Source organism: Labeo rohita, unplaced genomic scaffold, assembly GCF_022985175.1.
Source record: "Labeo rohita strain BAU-BD-2019 unplaced genomic scaffold, IGBB_LRoh.1.0 scaffold_98, whole genome shotgun sequence".
Taxonomy (NCBI): Eukaryota; Metazoa; Chordata; class Actinopteri; order Cypriniformes; family Cyprinidae; genus Labeo; species Labeo rohita.
Window position 1 is genome coordinate 83667 of NW_026129942.1, and position 19779 is coordinate 103445.

The window sequence follows — 19779 nt, forward strand, 5'->3', positions numbered from 1 at the left end:
TAATTCTACGGAAGCCAAGATAGAAAGGTAATTACGACTTTTTGTCTTACAATTCTGACTTTTTTTCTCTCAAGTTATTTTCTTGAGTTATAAAGTGAAAATTTCGAGACATAAACTCGGAAGTCTGAGAAATAAAGTCGCAATTCTGAGAACATACCAGTCGTTTTTCCCCCCTCAAAATTGGACTTTATAACTCAAAATCACGAGTAAATATCTCACAATTCTAAGAAAAAAGTCAGAATTGCAAGAAAAAATTTCTGAATTGCAAAATACAAACATGCATTTGCGGGAAAAAAGTCAGAATTGTACATTTATCTCGCAATTCTGACTTTATATCATGAAGTCAGAATTGCGAGTTTGTATCAGTGACTGAAACAGGCTTCCATATAATACTCACCTGTTCCTGTTTGAAAATGATTTTGCTGAAGAAGAACTGCAGGCTCTCATTAGCATAGTTGATACAGAGCTGCTCAAAGCTGTTGAACGTCAAGCTCTGGACAACACATATAAAGATGACATGGACATATATCCAATAAATAACTATACTTCTGCTTGTCTCAGTTCAGAAAGGTCTAAATTCCAACAAATTAAAAACAGCAAACTTTAGCTTTAAGGTAACAAATGTATCTAAAGTGTGTTTGTATGAGTGTACAGGAGTGTCACTGTATACCTCAAACCCGTATATATCCAGTAAAGATATGGACAGCGCCTCATTCCTAGGGTAGACCTGTCCATTGATACGTTCTGTCAGCCATTGAAAGAGCAAGGAATAAAGGATCTTGGCAACTGCATCTCTATAAATGGAGAAGAGAAAAACATACTTGAAATGCAACAAAAAAATATTGCAGATAACTAGAAAATAAGTCTCATAATGTGTACCTGGCATCCACAGCACTTTCTACTGAGAGGGGAGAGTATATCTTCTCTCTCATTGCCTCCTGTGACAAAACCAAACATCACAACACATTTAGATGCTGAATATGTTTAATAAATACTTCATCTTAATTTTTAAGACAAAGAAAAGCTAGTCTTTACATGGCTGAGTAAATGCATGTGTAAGGTGTGTAAGGATACCCATATAGAAACCCCTAAAATATTTAGACTTGATTTGATATGGATTCGGTTCTGAGAATTACAGTTTCTAACCAGGATTTGTGATACACTGAAACACTTTATCCCACTTACGCCACATTAAAAATTGCTTTCATACCTTTTTGTGGTACTGTATATTTTCTACTACACTGTGCACTTTATTTCACTTCGTACTGTATTTTGAATAGATCTTTTCATGACATGCCCAGAAATATCTAAATTTTGGTATGACTCATCTTGCCCGGAAGTCAGAAAACAGGCCTGGGTACAATTTCACCCTCACACACACTCTATGTCAGTCACACAGTCACAGTCAGCCTGTGCAACTGATACAGTGTTATGTGACAGCTGATCCAAGTAAGTGGTGATGTAAACACAAACCTGTGAGCTCTGGATAGCAGAGCTTTACTTATTAAATGAGCAAGATGCTCAACATGACACAAACTACAAACACACTGGCAATCACACTGTATTTATGTAACACCTCTCTTTGAGTCAAGCGAAAAATGCTTAAAATGTGTTAGAAATGACAAAAAGTGTTTGATGGAATCTTAAAAAAAAAATGCATGTCACATTTCATTCCATAATAAGAAATAGTATTTCTGATATATTGATATATGTGACCGTGGACCACAAAACCAGTCTTAAGTGTCACGGGTATATTTGTAGCAATAGCCAACAATACATTGTATGGGTAAAAATTATTGATTTTTCTTTTATGCCAAATATCATTAGGATATTAAGTAAAGATCATGTTCCATGAAAATGTTTTCTAAATTTCCTACCGTAAATTTATCAAAACTTAATTTTTTTATTAGTAATATGCATTGCTAAGAACTTCATTTGGACAATTTTAAACACGCTTTTTTTTTTTAAATATTTCGATTTTTTTGCACCCTCAGATTCCAGATTTTCAAATAGTTGTATCTCTGCCAAATATTGTCCTATGCTAATAAACCAGCAACAAAACAAACAAACAAACAAACCATACATCAGTGGAAAGCTTATTTATTCAGCTTTCAAATTATGTATAAATCTCAATTTAAAAAAATTGACCCTTATGACTGGTTTTGTGGTCCAGGGTCACATATTACTTAACTGTGTTTTTGGAATTCCTGTTTTTGTAAATTAGCATTCATTAATTACAATTACTCATTATTATAAATTATTATAAATAAGTAAAACAATTCTGAACTTACTAATAATGATTTTTTTTTAAATCAGCATAAATTGAAGGGAGTACAACAAATACAACCATAGTGGATAAATACAACACAACTAAGTTATATAATTATTTTATTTTTATTTATTTATTTATTTATTTATTTGTTGCAACAGGGAAAAATGTGCTTATTAAGGACATTAATGTTCTATTTTCTATAAATACAAAATATGTTGTGAATACCACTACTGTAACACAACTGACCTGACTTTATCTTGTCTGACCTCGCTAACCTTCATTGATCTTTGTGTGATGTAATGTTAAGGTATCCTGGCAGTGAAGAAGCTATTAGGTGTTAAGATTACTCAAGCCCTGAGCAACCCCTGATTAGATTACTGTGGTTTCCACAGAGCTGAACTCAGAATAATTAAACTAGGTTACTGGAACTCATTAACAGTAACCTGCTTACATGTCATTACACTGTCTTCTTTTCTCTCACTCTTTTTCTCTTTCTTTCTTTCTGCCCCAGGTGTTAACAAACGTATTAGAAGACTGGAGTTCACTGGAGTGCATATACTCAGACTTGTGAGTATCAGACAGGTTTTGCCATCGAATCTGTTATACTTAAAAATTAAAGTGGCCCAAAAGGCTACATGCTGTTGTTCAGAGATGTATGTACCGTCACTTTGAAGGTGATGGCTTTTTGCAGACCCTCTGGAGAAATCTGCAACAGATCGGCTACTGCACGAATCTCCTGAGTGCTCACCACACCAGCTGTCTCCTGCACTTCTGTCTGAGACAGAGAATCCAAAGAACACGGTCCACAAGACTGATTACTTGGCTCATATATTTGCACAAAACTACTGAAGGAACTTTTCAAATGTTTAAAGGGAACCCAGGGTGTTAAGACTTGTACGGTGGCTTAATATACCTTAAATGATGTCTCTTATTGAAATATGTAGTAGAAAACACAAGAAAGACTTACATTATTTAAAAAATCCACATAGTTTTATACATATTTCGGACTGTGGCGGCGCCATTATTTTGATGTCGTTAAATGATTGCACTCAATGAGCTACTGGCGCTACCTGTTACTATTTTTACAGCAACTCAACTCGGAATATAAAATACTGATATGATGACCACAGCTACTGAAAGAGCTTAAAGGTGGTGATGTATATACGCCCCCTGATATTGAATAAAATCTACACTGAGAAACTCCTTTGGTGATTGCAGCGTCATGACAAGCATCGACATGTTTACATCCTGCAAGGATGGCATCTAGCATTTCTTGTCTCTGCCGTTTGTAAGCTTTTACAGTAGCTGTGGTCTACTTAAAGCCTCAAAGGCATCAGGACTAAAGTAGAGAGAACAAAGACAGGTCTTTAGCATGTTTTATTTGTCCACAGGCATCTTCCCATTCTTTTCTCCTCTTCTTATCGCTAGGAAAGCAGTTAAGACTTACATGGCTTTAATTGTTGCCCTTCGACTGAAAATTACAAGCAAAAGCCACACAATGTGGCATTGTATCAGCATTTTATTTTCCGATTTGAGTTGCAGTAAAAATAGCAACAGGTAGCACTAGTAGCTCACCAAGTGCAACCATTTCATATTATCAAAATAATAGCGTCCCATAGTCCAAAATGTGTATAAAACGATGTGGAATTTTTAAATAACATACATCTTTCATGTGTTTTCTACTACATATGTGACCCTGGACCACAAAACCAGTCATAAGTGTCATTTTTTTAAGATGTATGCATCATCTGAAAGCTGAATAAATAAGCTTTCTATTGATGTATAGTTTTCTAGGATAGAACAATATTTCTCCGAGATCAACTTTGAAAATCCGGAATCTGAGGGTGCAAAAAAATCTAAATATTGAGAAAATCGTCTAAAGTTGTCCAAATAAAGTTCTTAGCAATGTATATTAATGATCAAAAATTAGGTTTTGATATATTTATGGTAGGAAATTTACATATCTTCATGGAACATGATCTTTACTTAATATCCTAATGATTTTTGGCAAAAAAGAAAAATGTATAATTTTGACCCATACAATGTATTTTTGACTATTGCTACAAATATAGCCATGCTACTTATGACTGATTTTGTGGTCCAAGGTCACATATTTCAAATCATTTATGTTATATTAAGCCATACAAATTTTAACCCTCAAGGTCCCCTTTAGGTGCACAATACCTCCACTCTATGGAAAAAGACATTGCCCAGGTGCAGTATGGATGACAGCACTCTGAAAATGCTGCTCTGGTCTTCAGGACTGAAGTGGAGAATGTCCATGGCACTCTGTAGCCTCCTGAAATCCTCCCCATCATCTTTCCCGACGATCTCACAGTTACCACCCTTACATGAAATGATACCATAAATATAACCATACCTTAGCTTCTCTTATAAAACAATGGTTCACCTTTGGTTTTGAAAAGAATTTCCAGATATGAATGATACAGTACTAACAAGATAACATATAACAATAGGATATTCTTATATAATACCAGAAACATTCTAAAGTCTGGGGTCTAAATTGCTGGAAAAAGTCATTATGTTTTCTTTGCACACAAAAAGTATTTTTGTAGCTTCATAAAATTATGGTTGAAACATTGATGTCACATGGGCTATTTTATCGATGTCCTTAATACCTTTCTGGGCCTTGAATGTGTCAGTTGCGTTGCTGTCTATGCAGGGTCAGAAAACTCTTGGATTTCATCAAAAATATCTTAATTTGTGTTCTGAAGATGAACAGAGCTCTTACAGGTTTGGAACGACATGAGGGTGAGTAATTAATGACAGAATTTTCATTTTTGTGTAAATTTTTTTTTTCAATAAATGGTTGAGCTCTTTTGAGAATCCTCCAGAAGAAACAATTAATTAATTTCTCAACTAAATTATTTGCATTGATGTCTATGGTGCGTTTTAGCAAATGTCTGCATTTACCTGGTTCAGGTAGTAGTATGTTTCAGCCTCCTGTAGGTAGAAAGCCCGTTTCGTGTGCGTAGGAAGTCCAGCCAGCATCTCATAAAAGATGTGGTAGTTTCTCTCATCTTTGGCCTGTTGACACATGCAGACACAGTTTAGGTTAGGTCCCAAATGTCAGTAATTAAAACATGGCTCCTTTAGCCTTTTCCAAGTTAAAAGCAAAAGAGATGGCAGACCTGAAAAACGATCCTGGACTTCTCCAGTAGATACTGCGAGGTTATGGCACCACTGATCACCCCTCTGATAACCAACAACAACACAAACAGACTGGTCATGTATATGAACTTTCCTTGGCCTTCTCAGTTCTCTTTCCATTTGCTTCCTCTCTTTAACTTTCAGAGGTTAAATAACGACCTTACTGCCCTACTTTCACACAAGGTCAGGCAGTACAGATCTAGTTCCCTTGTCTCTCAAGCAACAATTTCAGGCTTGAGAGATATTAACAAGTTAGGGAGACACATTACAAATGATTGAACTTGTAACATTTAAACATTCTACTTAAAATAGCTATAAGCAGAAGCAGTATACAACAAAAATGACTACTCACTCCTCCAAAAAGACCTCCACAAATTTTCCAAAGCGACTGGAGTTATCATTTCGGACCGTCTTAGCATTTCCAAACGACTCTAACAGAGGAGTTGCCTCAAGAATCTAAATATTAAGAAATTGGAACTTACTTCCAAAAGCATTCATCGGTATTTACTAGGTAGAGTTTTAGGTTATCTACAAAATATTTACCTCAATCTGTATAGAGGAAAGCATTAAATAGACAAACAAAAATATAGATTATACATTCATTAACAAACATTGCACACCTCATAAATACACAAATTCAGCTTTTGTGGTTCCAGAAATTTGCTCTACATTACAAGTCATATCCAGAAATATGTGTACGTGAGTGATCCTTGTCTATGACTAAAATTCAGTGTATAGTTAATTTTTCTATATACACATACCTGTTGTATAATGTTCCTCTTATGGTGAATAGCAGTGAGGTACCTCAGAACCAGTTTGGTCGCCTCTGTCTTTCCAGAACCACTTTCCCCACTACAATACAAACATTTTACTACTAAAACATTACATAGACATACAATACTTCCACATCCTCTACAAATAATACACACACTCACATACTTTCATCTGACCTGATAATGATGCATTGGTTTTGCTTGATGTCCATCATTGTTGTGTAGGCAATGTTTGCAATGGCAAAGAGATGACTGTAAACAAACATGTAAAAGAAGGCAGGTTTACTTACTGTACATTTCTGGCAATAACTGCAAAGTATTGTAAAATCTGTTTAAAGTTTGGGGTTGATACATTTTCTTCTTGATGGTTTTTGAACTCCTATGGTCACAAAGGCTGCATTTATTTGATTAAAAATACATTACAATTGTATAATATTTTACATAATATTTAAAATTGTGCAATACTGTAAAAAAATACAGTAATATTGTAAAATATTATTACAATTAAAAAAATAAAATAAGTGGAGACACTGCAGTCAAAAATGCTTTTTTATGCACCTGTCAAGTTTGAGATTTTGGGCTTTTTGGTTTTATCATAAAGTGTTAGTGGAAAGAAAACATCCAAAAGATAAGTGTTTCTTTTACAGTGGGTACGGAAAGTATTCAGACCCCCTTAAATTTTTCACTCTTTGTTACATTGCAGCCATTTGCCAAAATCATTTAAGTTCATTTTTTTCCCTCATTAATGTACACACAGCACCCCATATTGACAGAAAAACACAGAATTGTTGACATTTTTGCAGATTTATTAAAAAAGAAAAACTGAAATATCACATGGTCCTAAGTATTCAGACCCTTTGCTGTGACACTCATATATTTAACTCAGGTGCTGTCCATTTCTTCTGATCATCCTTGAGATGGTTCTACACCTTCATTTGAGTCCAGCTGTGTTTGATTATACTGATTGGACTTGATTAGGAAAGCCACACACCTGTCTATATAAGACCTTACAGCTCACAGTGCATGTCAGAGCAAATGAGAATCATGAGGTCAAAGGAACTGCCTGAAGAGCTCAGAGACAGAATTGTGGCAAGGCACAGATCTGGCCAAGGTTACAAAAAAATTTCTGCTGCACTTAAGGTTCCTAAGAGCACAGTGGCCTCCATAATCCTTAAATGGAAGACATTTGGGACAACCAGAACCCTTACTAGAGCTGGCCGTCCAGCCAAACTGAGCTATCGGGGGAGAAGAGCCTTGGTGAGAGAGGTAAAGAAGAACCCAAAGATCACTGTGGCTGAGCTCCAGAGATGCAGTCGGGAGATGGGAGAAAGTTGTAGAAAGTCAACCATCACTGCAGCCCTCCACCAGTTAGGGCTTTATGGCAGAGTGGCCCGATGGAAGCCTCTCCTCAGTGCAAGACACATGAAAGCCTGCATGGAGTTTGCTAAAAAACACCTGAAGGACTCCAAGATGGTGAGAAATAAGATTCTCTGGTCTGATGAGACCAAGATAGAACTTTTTGGTCTTAATTCTAAGCGGTATGTGTGGAGAAAACCAGGCACTGCGCATCACCTGTCCAATACAGTCCCAACAGTGAAGCATGGTGGTGGCAGCATCATGCTGTGGGGGTGTTTTTCAGCTGCAGGGACAGGACGACTGGTTGCAATCGAGGGAAAGATGAATGCGGCCAAGTACAAGGATATCCTGGACGAAAACCTTCTCCAGAGTGCTCAGGACCTCAGACTGGGCCGAAGGTTTACCTTCCAACAAGACAATGACCCTAAGCACACAGCTAAAATAACGAAGGAGTGGCTTCACAACAACTCTGTGACTGTTCTTGAATGGCCCAGCCAGAGCCCTGACTTAAACCCAATTGAGCATCTCTGGAGAGACCTAAAAATGGCTGTCCACCAACGTTTACCATCCAACCTGACAGAACTGGAGAGGATCTGCAAGGAGGAATGGCAGAGGATCCCCAAATCCAGGTGTGAAAAACTTGTTGCATCTTTCCCAAAAAGAGTCATGGCTGTATTAGATCAAAAGGGTGCTTCTACTAAATACTGAGCAAAGGGTCTGAATACTTAGGACCATGTGATATTTCAGTTTTTCTTTTTTAATAAATCTGCAAAAATGTCAACAATTCTGTGTTTTTCTGTCAATATGGGGTGCTGTGTGTACATTGATGAGGAAAAAAAATGAACTTAAATGATTTTAGCAAATGGCTGCAATATAACAAAGAGTGAAAAATTTAAGGGGGTCTGAATACTTTCCGTACCCACTGTATATCACTTCTATCTAATTGTGTCAATAAATTTAAATTACAATACATATTTTTAAAGGGCATTTTTTCAAAATGAGTTTTTTCTTTTACATTGAGCCATAAATTTCCACTTCAGTAGCACTTACACAATTTTACATTTTTATTCCTGTCTATATCCTGAAGGTTTTTACAGAGGGATTTGTTCATATATAATTTGCTTTGATTTTATACATTTTATTTATTTTCGCCAAAAAATTAAAAATATATATTGTTTTCTGTCTGTTCTTAATTTTTTTTTAAATTATGGAGTGACAAAATGAGATACCCAAAATTTCCTCTGTAGAAACATTTGACTCTAATATGTCAAAAAAAAAATTAAACAAGAATTTTGAAACTGACTTTATCCAGTTTTTTAGATTTTTGAACTAGAAATGTATGCAAATAGCGCATATTTCATTAAATAATGAAATGTTTGCATATTTAAGCCTAACATTACAAAAAATGTTTGCAATTATCAATGTAATCAATCAACTGGGTAAGTAAGGTGATAACTATCAGTTAATTTTTTACCCTATTCACCTGCAGTGTATCGCCTTAAACATTTCTGTGGTGCAAAGCTGAATTTGCAGCAGCCATTACTTTAGTCTTCAGTGTCACATGAACCTTTAGAAATCATTCTAATATGCTGATTTGGTGCTCAAGAAATATTTATTATTATGATCAATGTTTATGTTTTCAAGGACGAAGGCATTTCACCTGCTTAATTGGGTAAACATAAATTTGCAGTAAAATATGAACCAAAACATTTTCTACTCCTTTTTATGAGTTGGAAAAAAAACTGTTAAGAACAGTTCAGATTGCTCAGACTCACGGTGGGTTATCTCCAAAGCCATGGCCCTCGTACTGCAGAACCACATCTGTGCCATAGATGTTAAATAGTTGGTATGGATTCACAGACACCAAAATACTGCCAATGTATGTCTGTTTAGACGACAAGGGAGAAATTAATAGTGTAGTTAGACTCACAACAGATTTAAATAATAATGGTGGAGGGTGTATTTGTGGTCTTGAGAAAATCATTTTTAAAACAACTTTATTCAAGCTAAAATTATAGTAATTTTGCTTAGTGGCCTGTCCAGTGGAATATTTTCTGTAAAATAACATTAGGTCAAGGAAAGTATTTCCCTGAAGAATTTTGCAAAGATAAGCACAAGTATGTTATCATCTCTATTCAATTTGTGAATATTAATTTGCATTAGAACATCATTCATCAGCTGTGTAAAATCTAAATTGTATGAGGATCCACTTAGAACTAGCTAAAATCTTTGTGACGTACAGTCAAACAAAAAATTATTTAGACACCAGATATAATTTTTGATATTTTATTACTAGTAGGTGCAGCACACTACAGTTCATTTATGTAAGTAAACTGTCACATATTATACCCCAAAATTCTTCGTACAGTGGACTACCAGTAAAAATTTGGGACCAAAAATTTGTTTTGGTTTGACTGTATGTGTATGCTTACTGGAGTATGATTGCAAGACTTACATAGATAAGCGCTTGATCAAAGCGAGTCTTCAGGTTTATAAGTACTGCTGCCTCAGTAAGCTCTCTGTGAAAAAATAAGGGAAGAATGATTTCATATCCAATAATCATCTTAATATAATCACATATGTATATTTATGCTGACATACTCCATTTGTGTCATGTCCTCAGCTCCATCCCCTTCCCTTTTCACCCTGAAGCTGACAGTAGGCAGGCTTCGTATAGAATACATCTGTTTGAAAAATGCAACATGAGTACATTCAAAGAAATCTGAGAAGACATTCAACTTGTGCAATTACATTAGAGAATATATCTGATGAATTAGGTCAAGTTGTCTTTTCTAGGGCCTGCTTTACAATAATGCAGAGATGATTATCACTGGTCAGCAAGGTAACCTTAGAGTAGTTATAATCAGCCTTGTAAATCTCATCTGACATCCGATGTAGTTGCAGACTGCAGCTAAAACCTGATGAAGATAGGTGAGCTTGGCTGGGCCTTTTGTTAAGGCTCAAAGGCTAACATACATCTCCCAATCTGACAGCTGCATTGCTGTCTACCTGACTGCATTACTTAATATTAAGCTTAGTAAAATGAAACCTACTGATTATTTATAATTCCTTCCTAATACAAACATTCAGATATTGAATGTTTAACGAATTGCATTAAAAACCACAAGCAAGATCATGCATTTACTGAAAATGAAAGCCAAAAATTAACATTAGCACTATGTCTAAAGCGATTTACCTTGTCATACCACTGTCCTTTTGGCTCCCCTTCACGATCTGGTACCCACTGCAGCTCCGTTTCCCCTGGCCTAAGTCCGACTGGTGGTGGGGTAAGAAAATCCATCATCTTCTCATCACGGTACATAGACCATTTAATGAGGTTCTGTACTGTGTCATGAGGCAAGACTCTTTCTGCAGCCCAATGGTCCTCTGCAGTTTCCCCCTCTCTGTCATTCTGAGCCCAGTGCTCTTCTGGCCCACCTGGACCTTTTCTCTGTGGTGGAACTATAGCATAACGGCCATCTGGTCCAATAACCACCTGCCCAGAGGATGTCAAATAGGAGGAGATCCCTGAAGGTAGCTGGTAAGAGGCTTTCTTCAGGTCAGGATTCCTTAGAGCATCCATTAAATGTGGCGAAGTGGGGACAAATCCTTGAGTGAGGATTGATCCATCAGGCAATCTGTATGTGGCCTTGCGGAGATTTTGATTCAGAAGTGCGTGTGATAGATTTGGACTGGTTTTATGTCTTCGAGGATCTGCTGAAATAATAGATCCATCTGGTAACTGGTATGTAGCCTTGCGAAGATTTTCATTCTGCAAGGCATTTGAAATATTTGGACTGCTTGGTTTATAGAGAGCTTGTGAAATAACAGATCCATCGGGAAGCCTATAGGAGACATTTCTCAAATCCTCATTTCTCAGTGCAGCAGAGAGAGTTGGGGTTGTAGGTTTATAATTTGCTTCTGCACTTATTATGGAACCATCAGGTAACCTGTAGGTAGCACTGCGAATATCCTGATTCCGAAGCGCACTTGCCAAATTTGGAGATTTGGGTTGATAAACTGGTCCAGATATAATTGAGCCATCAGGTAAACGATAAGTGGCATTTCTCATTTGCTGGTTCTGAAGTGCCGCTGATAAATTTGGGGAAGTAGATTTGGGCTGCCCATAGTCTGATGTTATTAATGTGCCGTCCGGCAATCTGTATGATGCATTTCGAATGTTTTGGTTCTGCAGTGCACTGGCCAGATTTGGAGATGTGGGATCCATTGGTTGATCAGCCATTATTATTGTCCCATCTGGCAGTCTATATGATGCCTTCCTAATGTGCTCATTTCGAAGTGCATGTGACAGGTTTGGGGAGGTTTGGTGTTGTTGTCCTGCTGTTATAAGAGTTCCATCTGGAAGTCTGTAAGTTGCATTCCTCATATTTGGATTCTGCAAGGCGCTGGACAGGTTTGGAGAAGTAGGTTGCTGTAAATGAGAGTCTGGGTATATCAATGTTCCATCTGGAAGTCTATAACTTGCGTTCCTCATATTTGGATTCTGCAAGGCGCTGGACAGGTTTGGAGAAGTAGGTTGCTGTAAATGAGAGTCTGGGTATATTAATGTTCCATCTGGAAGTCTATAACTTGCGTTCCTTAGATTTTGATTCTGCAAAGCACTGGACAGGTTTGGAGAAGAAGGTTGCTGTAAATGAGAGTCTGGGTATATTATTGTTCCATCTGAAAGTCTATAAGAAGCATTTCTTATGTTTTGGTTCTGCAGAGCATTTGAGAGGTTTGGTGAGAAAGACTGTCGTTGCCGTGGGTCCATGCCTATCATGGACCCAGCAGAAAGTCTATATGAAGCATTCTGGAGCTGTGGATTTCCAATCGCATCTGCAAGCATTGGAGAAGAGTTTGCAACCTGATTACCATATACTAATGACCCATCAGGCAAGCGGTACGTGGCACCACGGAGTTGGGGGTTGTGCAATGCATCAGACAGATAAGGAGATTTCCTAGGATCCTGCCTATAACCTGGTGCAGTTGCATAAGGGGAGATCATTCCCTGAACAGGTGCTCGGTATGATGCTTTACGAATATTTTGGTTCTGCAAAGCTGACGAAAGAACTGGAGATCCCCTAGGACCATAGCCAGGGGGAGCACGAGATCCCCTGCGTAAATGTGTTCTGTAAGAAGCGTTGCGTACATTTGGATTTTGAAGAGCATTGGAGAGAAGGGGGCCAGCATCTGGCTCTTCAATGTAATCATAGCCTGCCTCTACCTGAGAATAGGGTGAATATGGACTTTGAAGGGATGATCTGTAAGAAGCATTGCGAAGCTGTGGATTGTGAATTGCATTGGAGATCAAAGGCGATGCGGGCTGAATAGGAACTTGTTCAAATGCTTCCATTTGAGGAACATACGGAGATGAAAAAGGTGGTTGTTCAGGGATCTCACCAAACTGAGCCACTTCAGGAGCATAAGGTGAACCTGGTCTTTGCATAGGCGATATGTAAGAAGCTTCTCGGAGCTGAGAATTTTGCAAGGCATTTGACAAAAGTGGAGATGCCATCTGTTCTGTATGTTGATCCAGCACAACCATTTCAGGACTGTATGGTGAGGGTACTGGTTGCAGTTGGGGGACATGTGTAGCATGGCTTAGATTTGGGTTTTGCAGGGCAAGGGAGGGAACTGGTGAAGGTGGTTGACCAGGGACCTGTGGAACATTAATGACCTCAGGGGCATAAGGCGACATGGGCTGTTGGATGGGTAAAGCATCACTGACACTTTGGTTTTGGAGGGCATTTGTAAACATTGGTGACTGAGGGACACCACTAATCTGATCAAATTCTACAGGGATTGGCTCTGCGGCAAAAGGCAAAGGAGTTGCAAATGAAGCTTCATACATCGGAGGACCAGAAAGCACAGAAGTAGGCAGAGCCCTAGGGGAAAGGGGACGCATCGGTAATGGGGAGCCATGTTTGATAGATGGATGAGGAGAGGCTGGTCTGGAGAGATGTCTAATGGAAGCCTGAGGTGATGGAGGGGGCATGCGTTTTTGAGAAGGTTGTGGTGAAGGGGGCATCATGCCAGGTGCACGCCTGACTGACTGTCTGGCCATGAGTGGACGGCCCCGACCAATGGGTCTCTGTGGGTTTCTCATTGGACCAGGTGTTCCTGGAAGATTGAAACGACTTTGTTCCCTCATGCCCATCCCAGTGTGTTGACCTGAAAGTTGTGGAGAGGCTGTGAAGTCCTGTGGCATCATGGACCTGTTACTACGTATGGATGGTCTAAATGGCCGCACATTTTGTGTTGGAGTTCCAGAATGACCCCCTCTGCCAGGATATGGTTTCACCGCTCCCATGGGGATGTTTGGACGGCCCCTTCCTCGTAGTCGACTTCCAGGGGACCCAAAAGGTGGAGAATCCTTCATAAGGCGAGTGGACCTGCGGGAGAGGGTAGGAGAAGGGGATCTACGTTGCAGTGGTGGTTGCTGGGAGTCTGGTTCCATAGTAAAACTTCTTCGAGAGGGAGTAGGTGATGCTCTTTGAGCCATTAATGGAGACTGTGGTCTCTGAAAATCTCTCTGCTGAACATTGGGCATGGGTCTCATACCCATCTGAGGGGAAGATGGAGGACTCATCCGCCTAGGTGGAGATGGGGAGGCTTGAAATTTCTTGGCACCAAATGGACGATGAACTTGTGAGGGTGAGGAGGGTGGACTGGGTCTCCTAATTGAGGCACGAGGGGACTGTGGTGGGCTCCTCCTCCGAATAGATGCACGAGGTGAAGCAGGAGGGCTGGTATAGAGAGATGGAGCTCGTGAGGGCATACGGCCAGGCATTGGCTGGGGAGATGGTGGTGCCTCTCTGAAGGATGCCTGAGGCTGTAAGCGTCTAGGGACTGTTGGTGAAGCAGGTGGACCTTCTCTAAATGGAACCTGAGGCTGGAAACGCCTAGGGACTGTTGGTGAAGCAGGTGGCCCTTCTCTAAATGAAGGCTGAGGCTGAAAACGTCTAGAAAGTGCTGGAGAAACAGGTGGGCTCATTCTGCGTCCAATTGGAGATGGAGGGTGTTGAGCTTGACTTATTGGAGAGGGCACACCTCTGGCTAGTCTTGGGGATGGAGGTGCTCCCATGCCTCCAATGCCACGCACAGAGGGCTGTGGGGATGGGCTTCTTCTCATAGGGAGTGGAGCAGCAGGATGCATGGATAGCTGTGGGGAGGCATGGGGGCTCGGTCTGCGTAACGGTACGGGGGAGCGTCTAACTTCCATTACTGGCTCTCCAAAACTTGACATGGGTTCCATAGGTGCCATGGGAGCCATGGGTGACATAGGCTTATGCAGAGGGGAGGCCATTCCTGCTATAGACCTTCTGCTTGGTGTGGGAGATGGTGGAAATCCACCAGCTTGAGCCATAGGTGACATATGTTGATTGACAAATCCCTGGGGATTATTTGCTTGCTTAATTAGCATGGCTGTTGGTGTGGGCACTTGAGGCAGTGTAGGATGAAACATTTCTTGAGGATAAACTGGTTGAGAAAAACCATCATCCATTGAGGCACCCGGTACATATGGATAATTTTCATACTGTATGTCTGACATTTCTTCAAAATCATACTGTGGAGGCAAAGGAGGAAGCTCAACATCAATCCTTTCTTTACCAAAAAGCTTAACCTGGGGTCTTGGGACTCTGAACTCCATGTCTCCATGAAGGGGCATAAATTCCATTGAGACATCTCCATACTTCTCACCGTACATTCCATAAGCTTCTTCACCTTCCATAATATCTTGCATTGGATAACCATATGGATCATACATATTGTAGGAAGACTGCAGATATGGATCAACATCTGTTTCACTGTAGTTAACCTGATAGTCCTGAAAATATAGATCCTCATAATCCCCATAAGCATCCATATATGGATCACCTGGTATTTCAGCTTCATATGGGTCACCATAGAGGCCCTGAAGGTCATCATAATATCCAAACTGAGTCTGGGAATATGGATCCATTTCATTCCCATACAGATCATAGCCATTCCCCATTGGATACTGATTATCATCATAGTACTCCATGCCATCATCAAAATAAGGGTCTAGTGGATACTGTTGATTATAGTAGCCCATTTCCTGTGGGTAATTGCCCATTTGCTCCTGAGCTCCATAAGGGTCATTGTAGTCCATACCATCATCATAATATTCACCCTCATCCTGTATGGCTGTGTGTGGGTCATAGTATCCATCCTGCAACTCATAATAGCCTTGATGATGTGATTCCATGTCATAATAGTTATTTGGTTCTTCATATTGACTGTACTGCTGTGGATATGAAGAGTGTCCCTGCACATGAGCATACTGTTCATTATACCTGTTAGAGCGCCTCTGGAATGACTGTCTGTGGAATGCACCCCTATCCATCCTGCCCTGGTTATTATAGTCATATCCCCCATTGTCATGCTCATATCCATAATTGTGATACCCTGAAGGAGCTCGGATGCTAGCCTGGCGACTGCCAGCAGGAAACTGATATTTTTTGTTGTTCTTCCGCCCCCAGGCATCACGGTCCTTTCCACTCTGACGCCCCTTAATGGAAAGGAACCTTTTGGTGAGCCAGTTAGTTGCTCCAGCAATCTTACCTAATAATTGCCCCCTATATTTAAAACCAGCCCCATCCCCTGATTTCTTTTTTCCAAAAAGCCCTTTAAAAAATCCTGGCTTCTTCTCTGCTTCTTTAGAATTTCCACCTAATCTGATAAGCATATAGGTTGGCTTTGGTCCTGACTGCTCTTTCTTTTCTTTCTCCTTTTTCTTTTTCTTGCTGTTTTTGAAACGCATCATGAACTTTGGAGCATTTCTCAAGAGAGATTTTCTCCTTTTTTTCCTAAGCAAGCGATTCTTCCTTTTGCCAAGTCCAAGGAACAGCTTGGAAGTGCTCTTAAGACGCTTCTTTGAGCTCTTCTTCTTCTTGAATCCAGAGAACCTCATGAAGAGTTTTGAGGTGTTTTTGAGACCTCTTTTCTTTTTCTCTCAGGCGGAGGTTCAGGCGGAGGCTCTTCCTTCTTTTTCGCTTTCTTCTTCTTTCCATCGTCCTCAGCTTTCGATTTATGATCTTTTGATTTCTTCTTTGCTTTCCGATCCTCCTCTTCACTTTCCTCCTCTTCTTCTTCATCCTCATCTTCTTCTTCATCATCCTCATCTTCATCAGAGTCAGGCTGTCTAGATTTGGACTTTCCCTTTGCAGTTTTACCTTTAGCATCTTTTCCACCACGCTTTCTCTGGTCTCCATCGGACTCTTCATCCTCATCCTCATCGCTCAAGTCTTCATCCATTAACTCAGCATCTGAACCCTCCTCAGATTCAATAACCTCTTTCTTTCCTTTGCCTTTATCCTTTCCCTTCTTACCATCATCTTTCCCTTTACCCTTGGGTGGTTCCTCTTTACCTTTCTTTTTGTCATCCTTTCCTCCTTTTTTGTCATCTTTCCCACCTTTCTTGTCATCTTTTGCTCCTTTTTTGTCATCTTTTCCTTTCTTTTCTTCTTCCTTTGGTTTACTCTTTTCTGGCTCCGGTTTTCCTCCTTTCTTGGCTGCTGATTTTAAATCTTTTTTGCCTGGCATTTTATCCTTCTAAAACCATGCTAGTATACTGCCTTTCTGTCAAAAGACAAATTAAAATATGATTAAACAGAATCTCCATGAAAACACACACACACACACACACACAAAGAAACTATTCAAAAACAGACTTGCTTTTTACAAACTACATTACACTGTTGTATGCTATACTACTCTTATTTTTTTTAATAAATACTTTTCCTCCAAATTTTGCCTATGATGAATGATAAAGGGGAAAAAATAATCTTACCTGTAGGTGAGTCTCTTCTCAGTACTGTCATAGATGAAGTCCGCACAGAGAGCGTATAAATCTCTGTTCACATCGTTCCACAGGCCACACCAGAAGTGGTCTAGAAGAAGGATCCCTCTTGCTGATGTTCTTAGATAGAGATCCTTTGTTGAGGTGCCTCTGTGTGTTTCTATAACCTTACACTCACCCACACACTCCTCTTTTCTTCTTCTGTTGATCATCAAGATAGAGAGTCGAACCTACCTGTACTTCTTAGCAAAGGAACCAACAGATTATCCCAACAGATGCAGTCATCAACTATGATAATGCCATCCATGAGTGACTCAGACAAGGGCTGTGTGTCTGTGTAAGTGAGAGGATGTGTGTCAGGTTTTTAGTTCTGTTGCAACGCTGTAGAAGGAACCTTAATTTGTCAGCTCTACTTGCCTTGGTGTAACTTAAGCTTGGGTCTCATTCCAGCATAAATAATGTAAGCATAGAGGCCCGTTACTACACAAGCTTGCACACACTCTGTCACACACACACACCCAAATCTATGGTGGTGAATGCTTGCATGAATGCAAGTGTGTACTGACGTGTGATTGAGCTACACTTACTCAATCTTTAAAGAAAATAACACAAACTTAACAAAATTGGTTTAAAATTAAGATAATCTAAAATTAACTTAATAATGGTTAAGGCCCCGTATTCTGTTTACAAGTCACAATGACTTTGACTTGTAAACAGAATAAATTGTTAAAATACTACATATACACACGTTTCAAGCACCCACAGAATAATTGATAACCAGTTTTAGACCAGATCCTTATATACTGTCAAGACTGCAATATCCTCATTTGAAGTTAATTCACTTTCAGTGTTATACACAACTTGATGTGCATTGAAAAGTAATGACTTGTTGATTTATAGGTTACTAATTAGAAGTAGCTGAATATTTCATACATGATCACTAACAATCAAAGTGTCACTGGAGCACTCGCACAGGAGTAATTACAAATATTGACGTAAGGTTGTAACCATAGAAGTGACCAGGTCAGTGCCAAGAACTGGTGTTACCTGGCATCTAAGAACTACTTAAAAACTCCACACTGACACACTCTAATTTCAGTAATTAAAAATGTAGTGGCTTCGTCCCCAATTGGAGTAAGTGCAAAGGTGAATAATGATAATTGTCTTAAATGGGGATATGGGTGTTCATGAGGGTGTGTGTACAATGAAGACCAAACCACGTTCCTTTGGATTCCCTTCGGTGACCCACTGACACCTATAAGACAGACAGACAGACAGAGAGAGCGAGCGAGAGGGAGATTAATGCAAGAATTGCGTCAACTCTATGGTTATTCAGAAAATTCTTATTAGCAGTGTAAATGCACTAAAAAAGCAACACTAAAATTTAATTTGCAACTTCATAATTATGTCAAAAAGTACCATTATGACTTGCATGCCTAGAAAACATATTGTACTGTATAATGAGTCTAAATAGACTTAATTGCAAAAACATGTAAACAGGAACAGTCAGACAACAATAAATAATTTGAACTAAACATTAACTCAAATCTAAAATCAGCTGATACAAAAATATCTACGATGAAATATGGCTCAGAAAATTGGTTCTGAGAAAATCAATGAGGACACCGTAATCACCATACTGTATATTTTAAATGTTTTTCAGTATGTTATACTGCCACCATATGGAGGATTACTAGTATTACCACACCTGTTTTTTTGTATTTATTTACTCAAGTCAATCATAGGCAAATTTTCAGAGGCTTAAACCGCAAAGTATAATTCTTCTGGCTTTTGTTTACACATTAACAACCATGTATCCAACTATTCTCATTTGATCTGTAGGTATGTGGGGATTTTGAAGCCTATACAACACAATTAACATTATTACTCTAATAACAATGTTTAACCTAAATAAACATGTAACAACCATCAAACAAACCCATTACCAAAAAAATAAAAATCAATCAATCCATCAATATCACCTTCAATTTTTCCTTTAGTGTTAAAAACAATAACACAATAAAAACAATATTTTCCTATACTATTCCATACTTTCATGTGATCCATACTGCAGATCTATACTAACTGAACAAGGTTGCCATTGAAGGACAGTCAGTAAGCAGATTAGCAGAAGAATTATGATTGTGTAAAAATGACTGATGACTATGCACAATTAAAATGACACAAGGACGTTATTGAAACTCATAATTTATTTAGGCTATTATTGCTATCTTTTTCTATAGTTGGATAAAAGTCATACCCCACAGGTGACAAAATGGAAGATAAAGTGATAGATCTAATCTATACTGTTAACTGTAGGGAAAAGCTATTCACTTCAGTTTTTATTTTTAATAACTGAATTTTTATATTCATAAAATATT

The 19779-nt window shown here is 38.9% G+C and overlaps 1 protein-coding gene across 1 annotated transcript in view; it reads right to left on the reverse strand.

Moving 5' to 3' along the window:
• The window catches only part of myo15ab (myosin XVAb), a 48150-nt gene extending 31008 nt beyond the window's left edge, over positions 1 to 17142 (reverse strand). The window contains 16 exon segments of the mRNA XM_051105388.1: positions 398 to 493; positions 671 to 794; positions 880 to 938; positions 2934 to 3047; positions 4457 to 4618; positions 5207 to 5320; positions 5425 to 5488; positions 5796 to 5899; positions 6199 to 6295; positions 6394 to 6468; positions 9348 to 9457; positions 10028 to 10091; positions 10174 to 10256; positions 10769 to 11210; positions 11316 to 16551; positions 16773 to 17142. Coding sequence (XP_050961345.1) covers positions 398 to 493; positions 671 to 794; positions 880 to 938; positions 2934 to 3047; positions 4457 to 4618; positions 5207 to 5320; positions 5425 to 5488; positions 5796 to 5899; positions 6199 to 6295; positions 6394 to 6468; positions 9348 to 9457; positions 10028 to 10091; positions 10174 to 10256; positions 10769 to 11210; positions 11316 to 16551; positions 16773 to 17142 — 7314 coding nt within the window.
• Positions 17143 to 19779: the final 2637 nt, after the last annotated feature.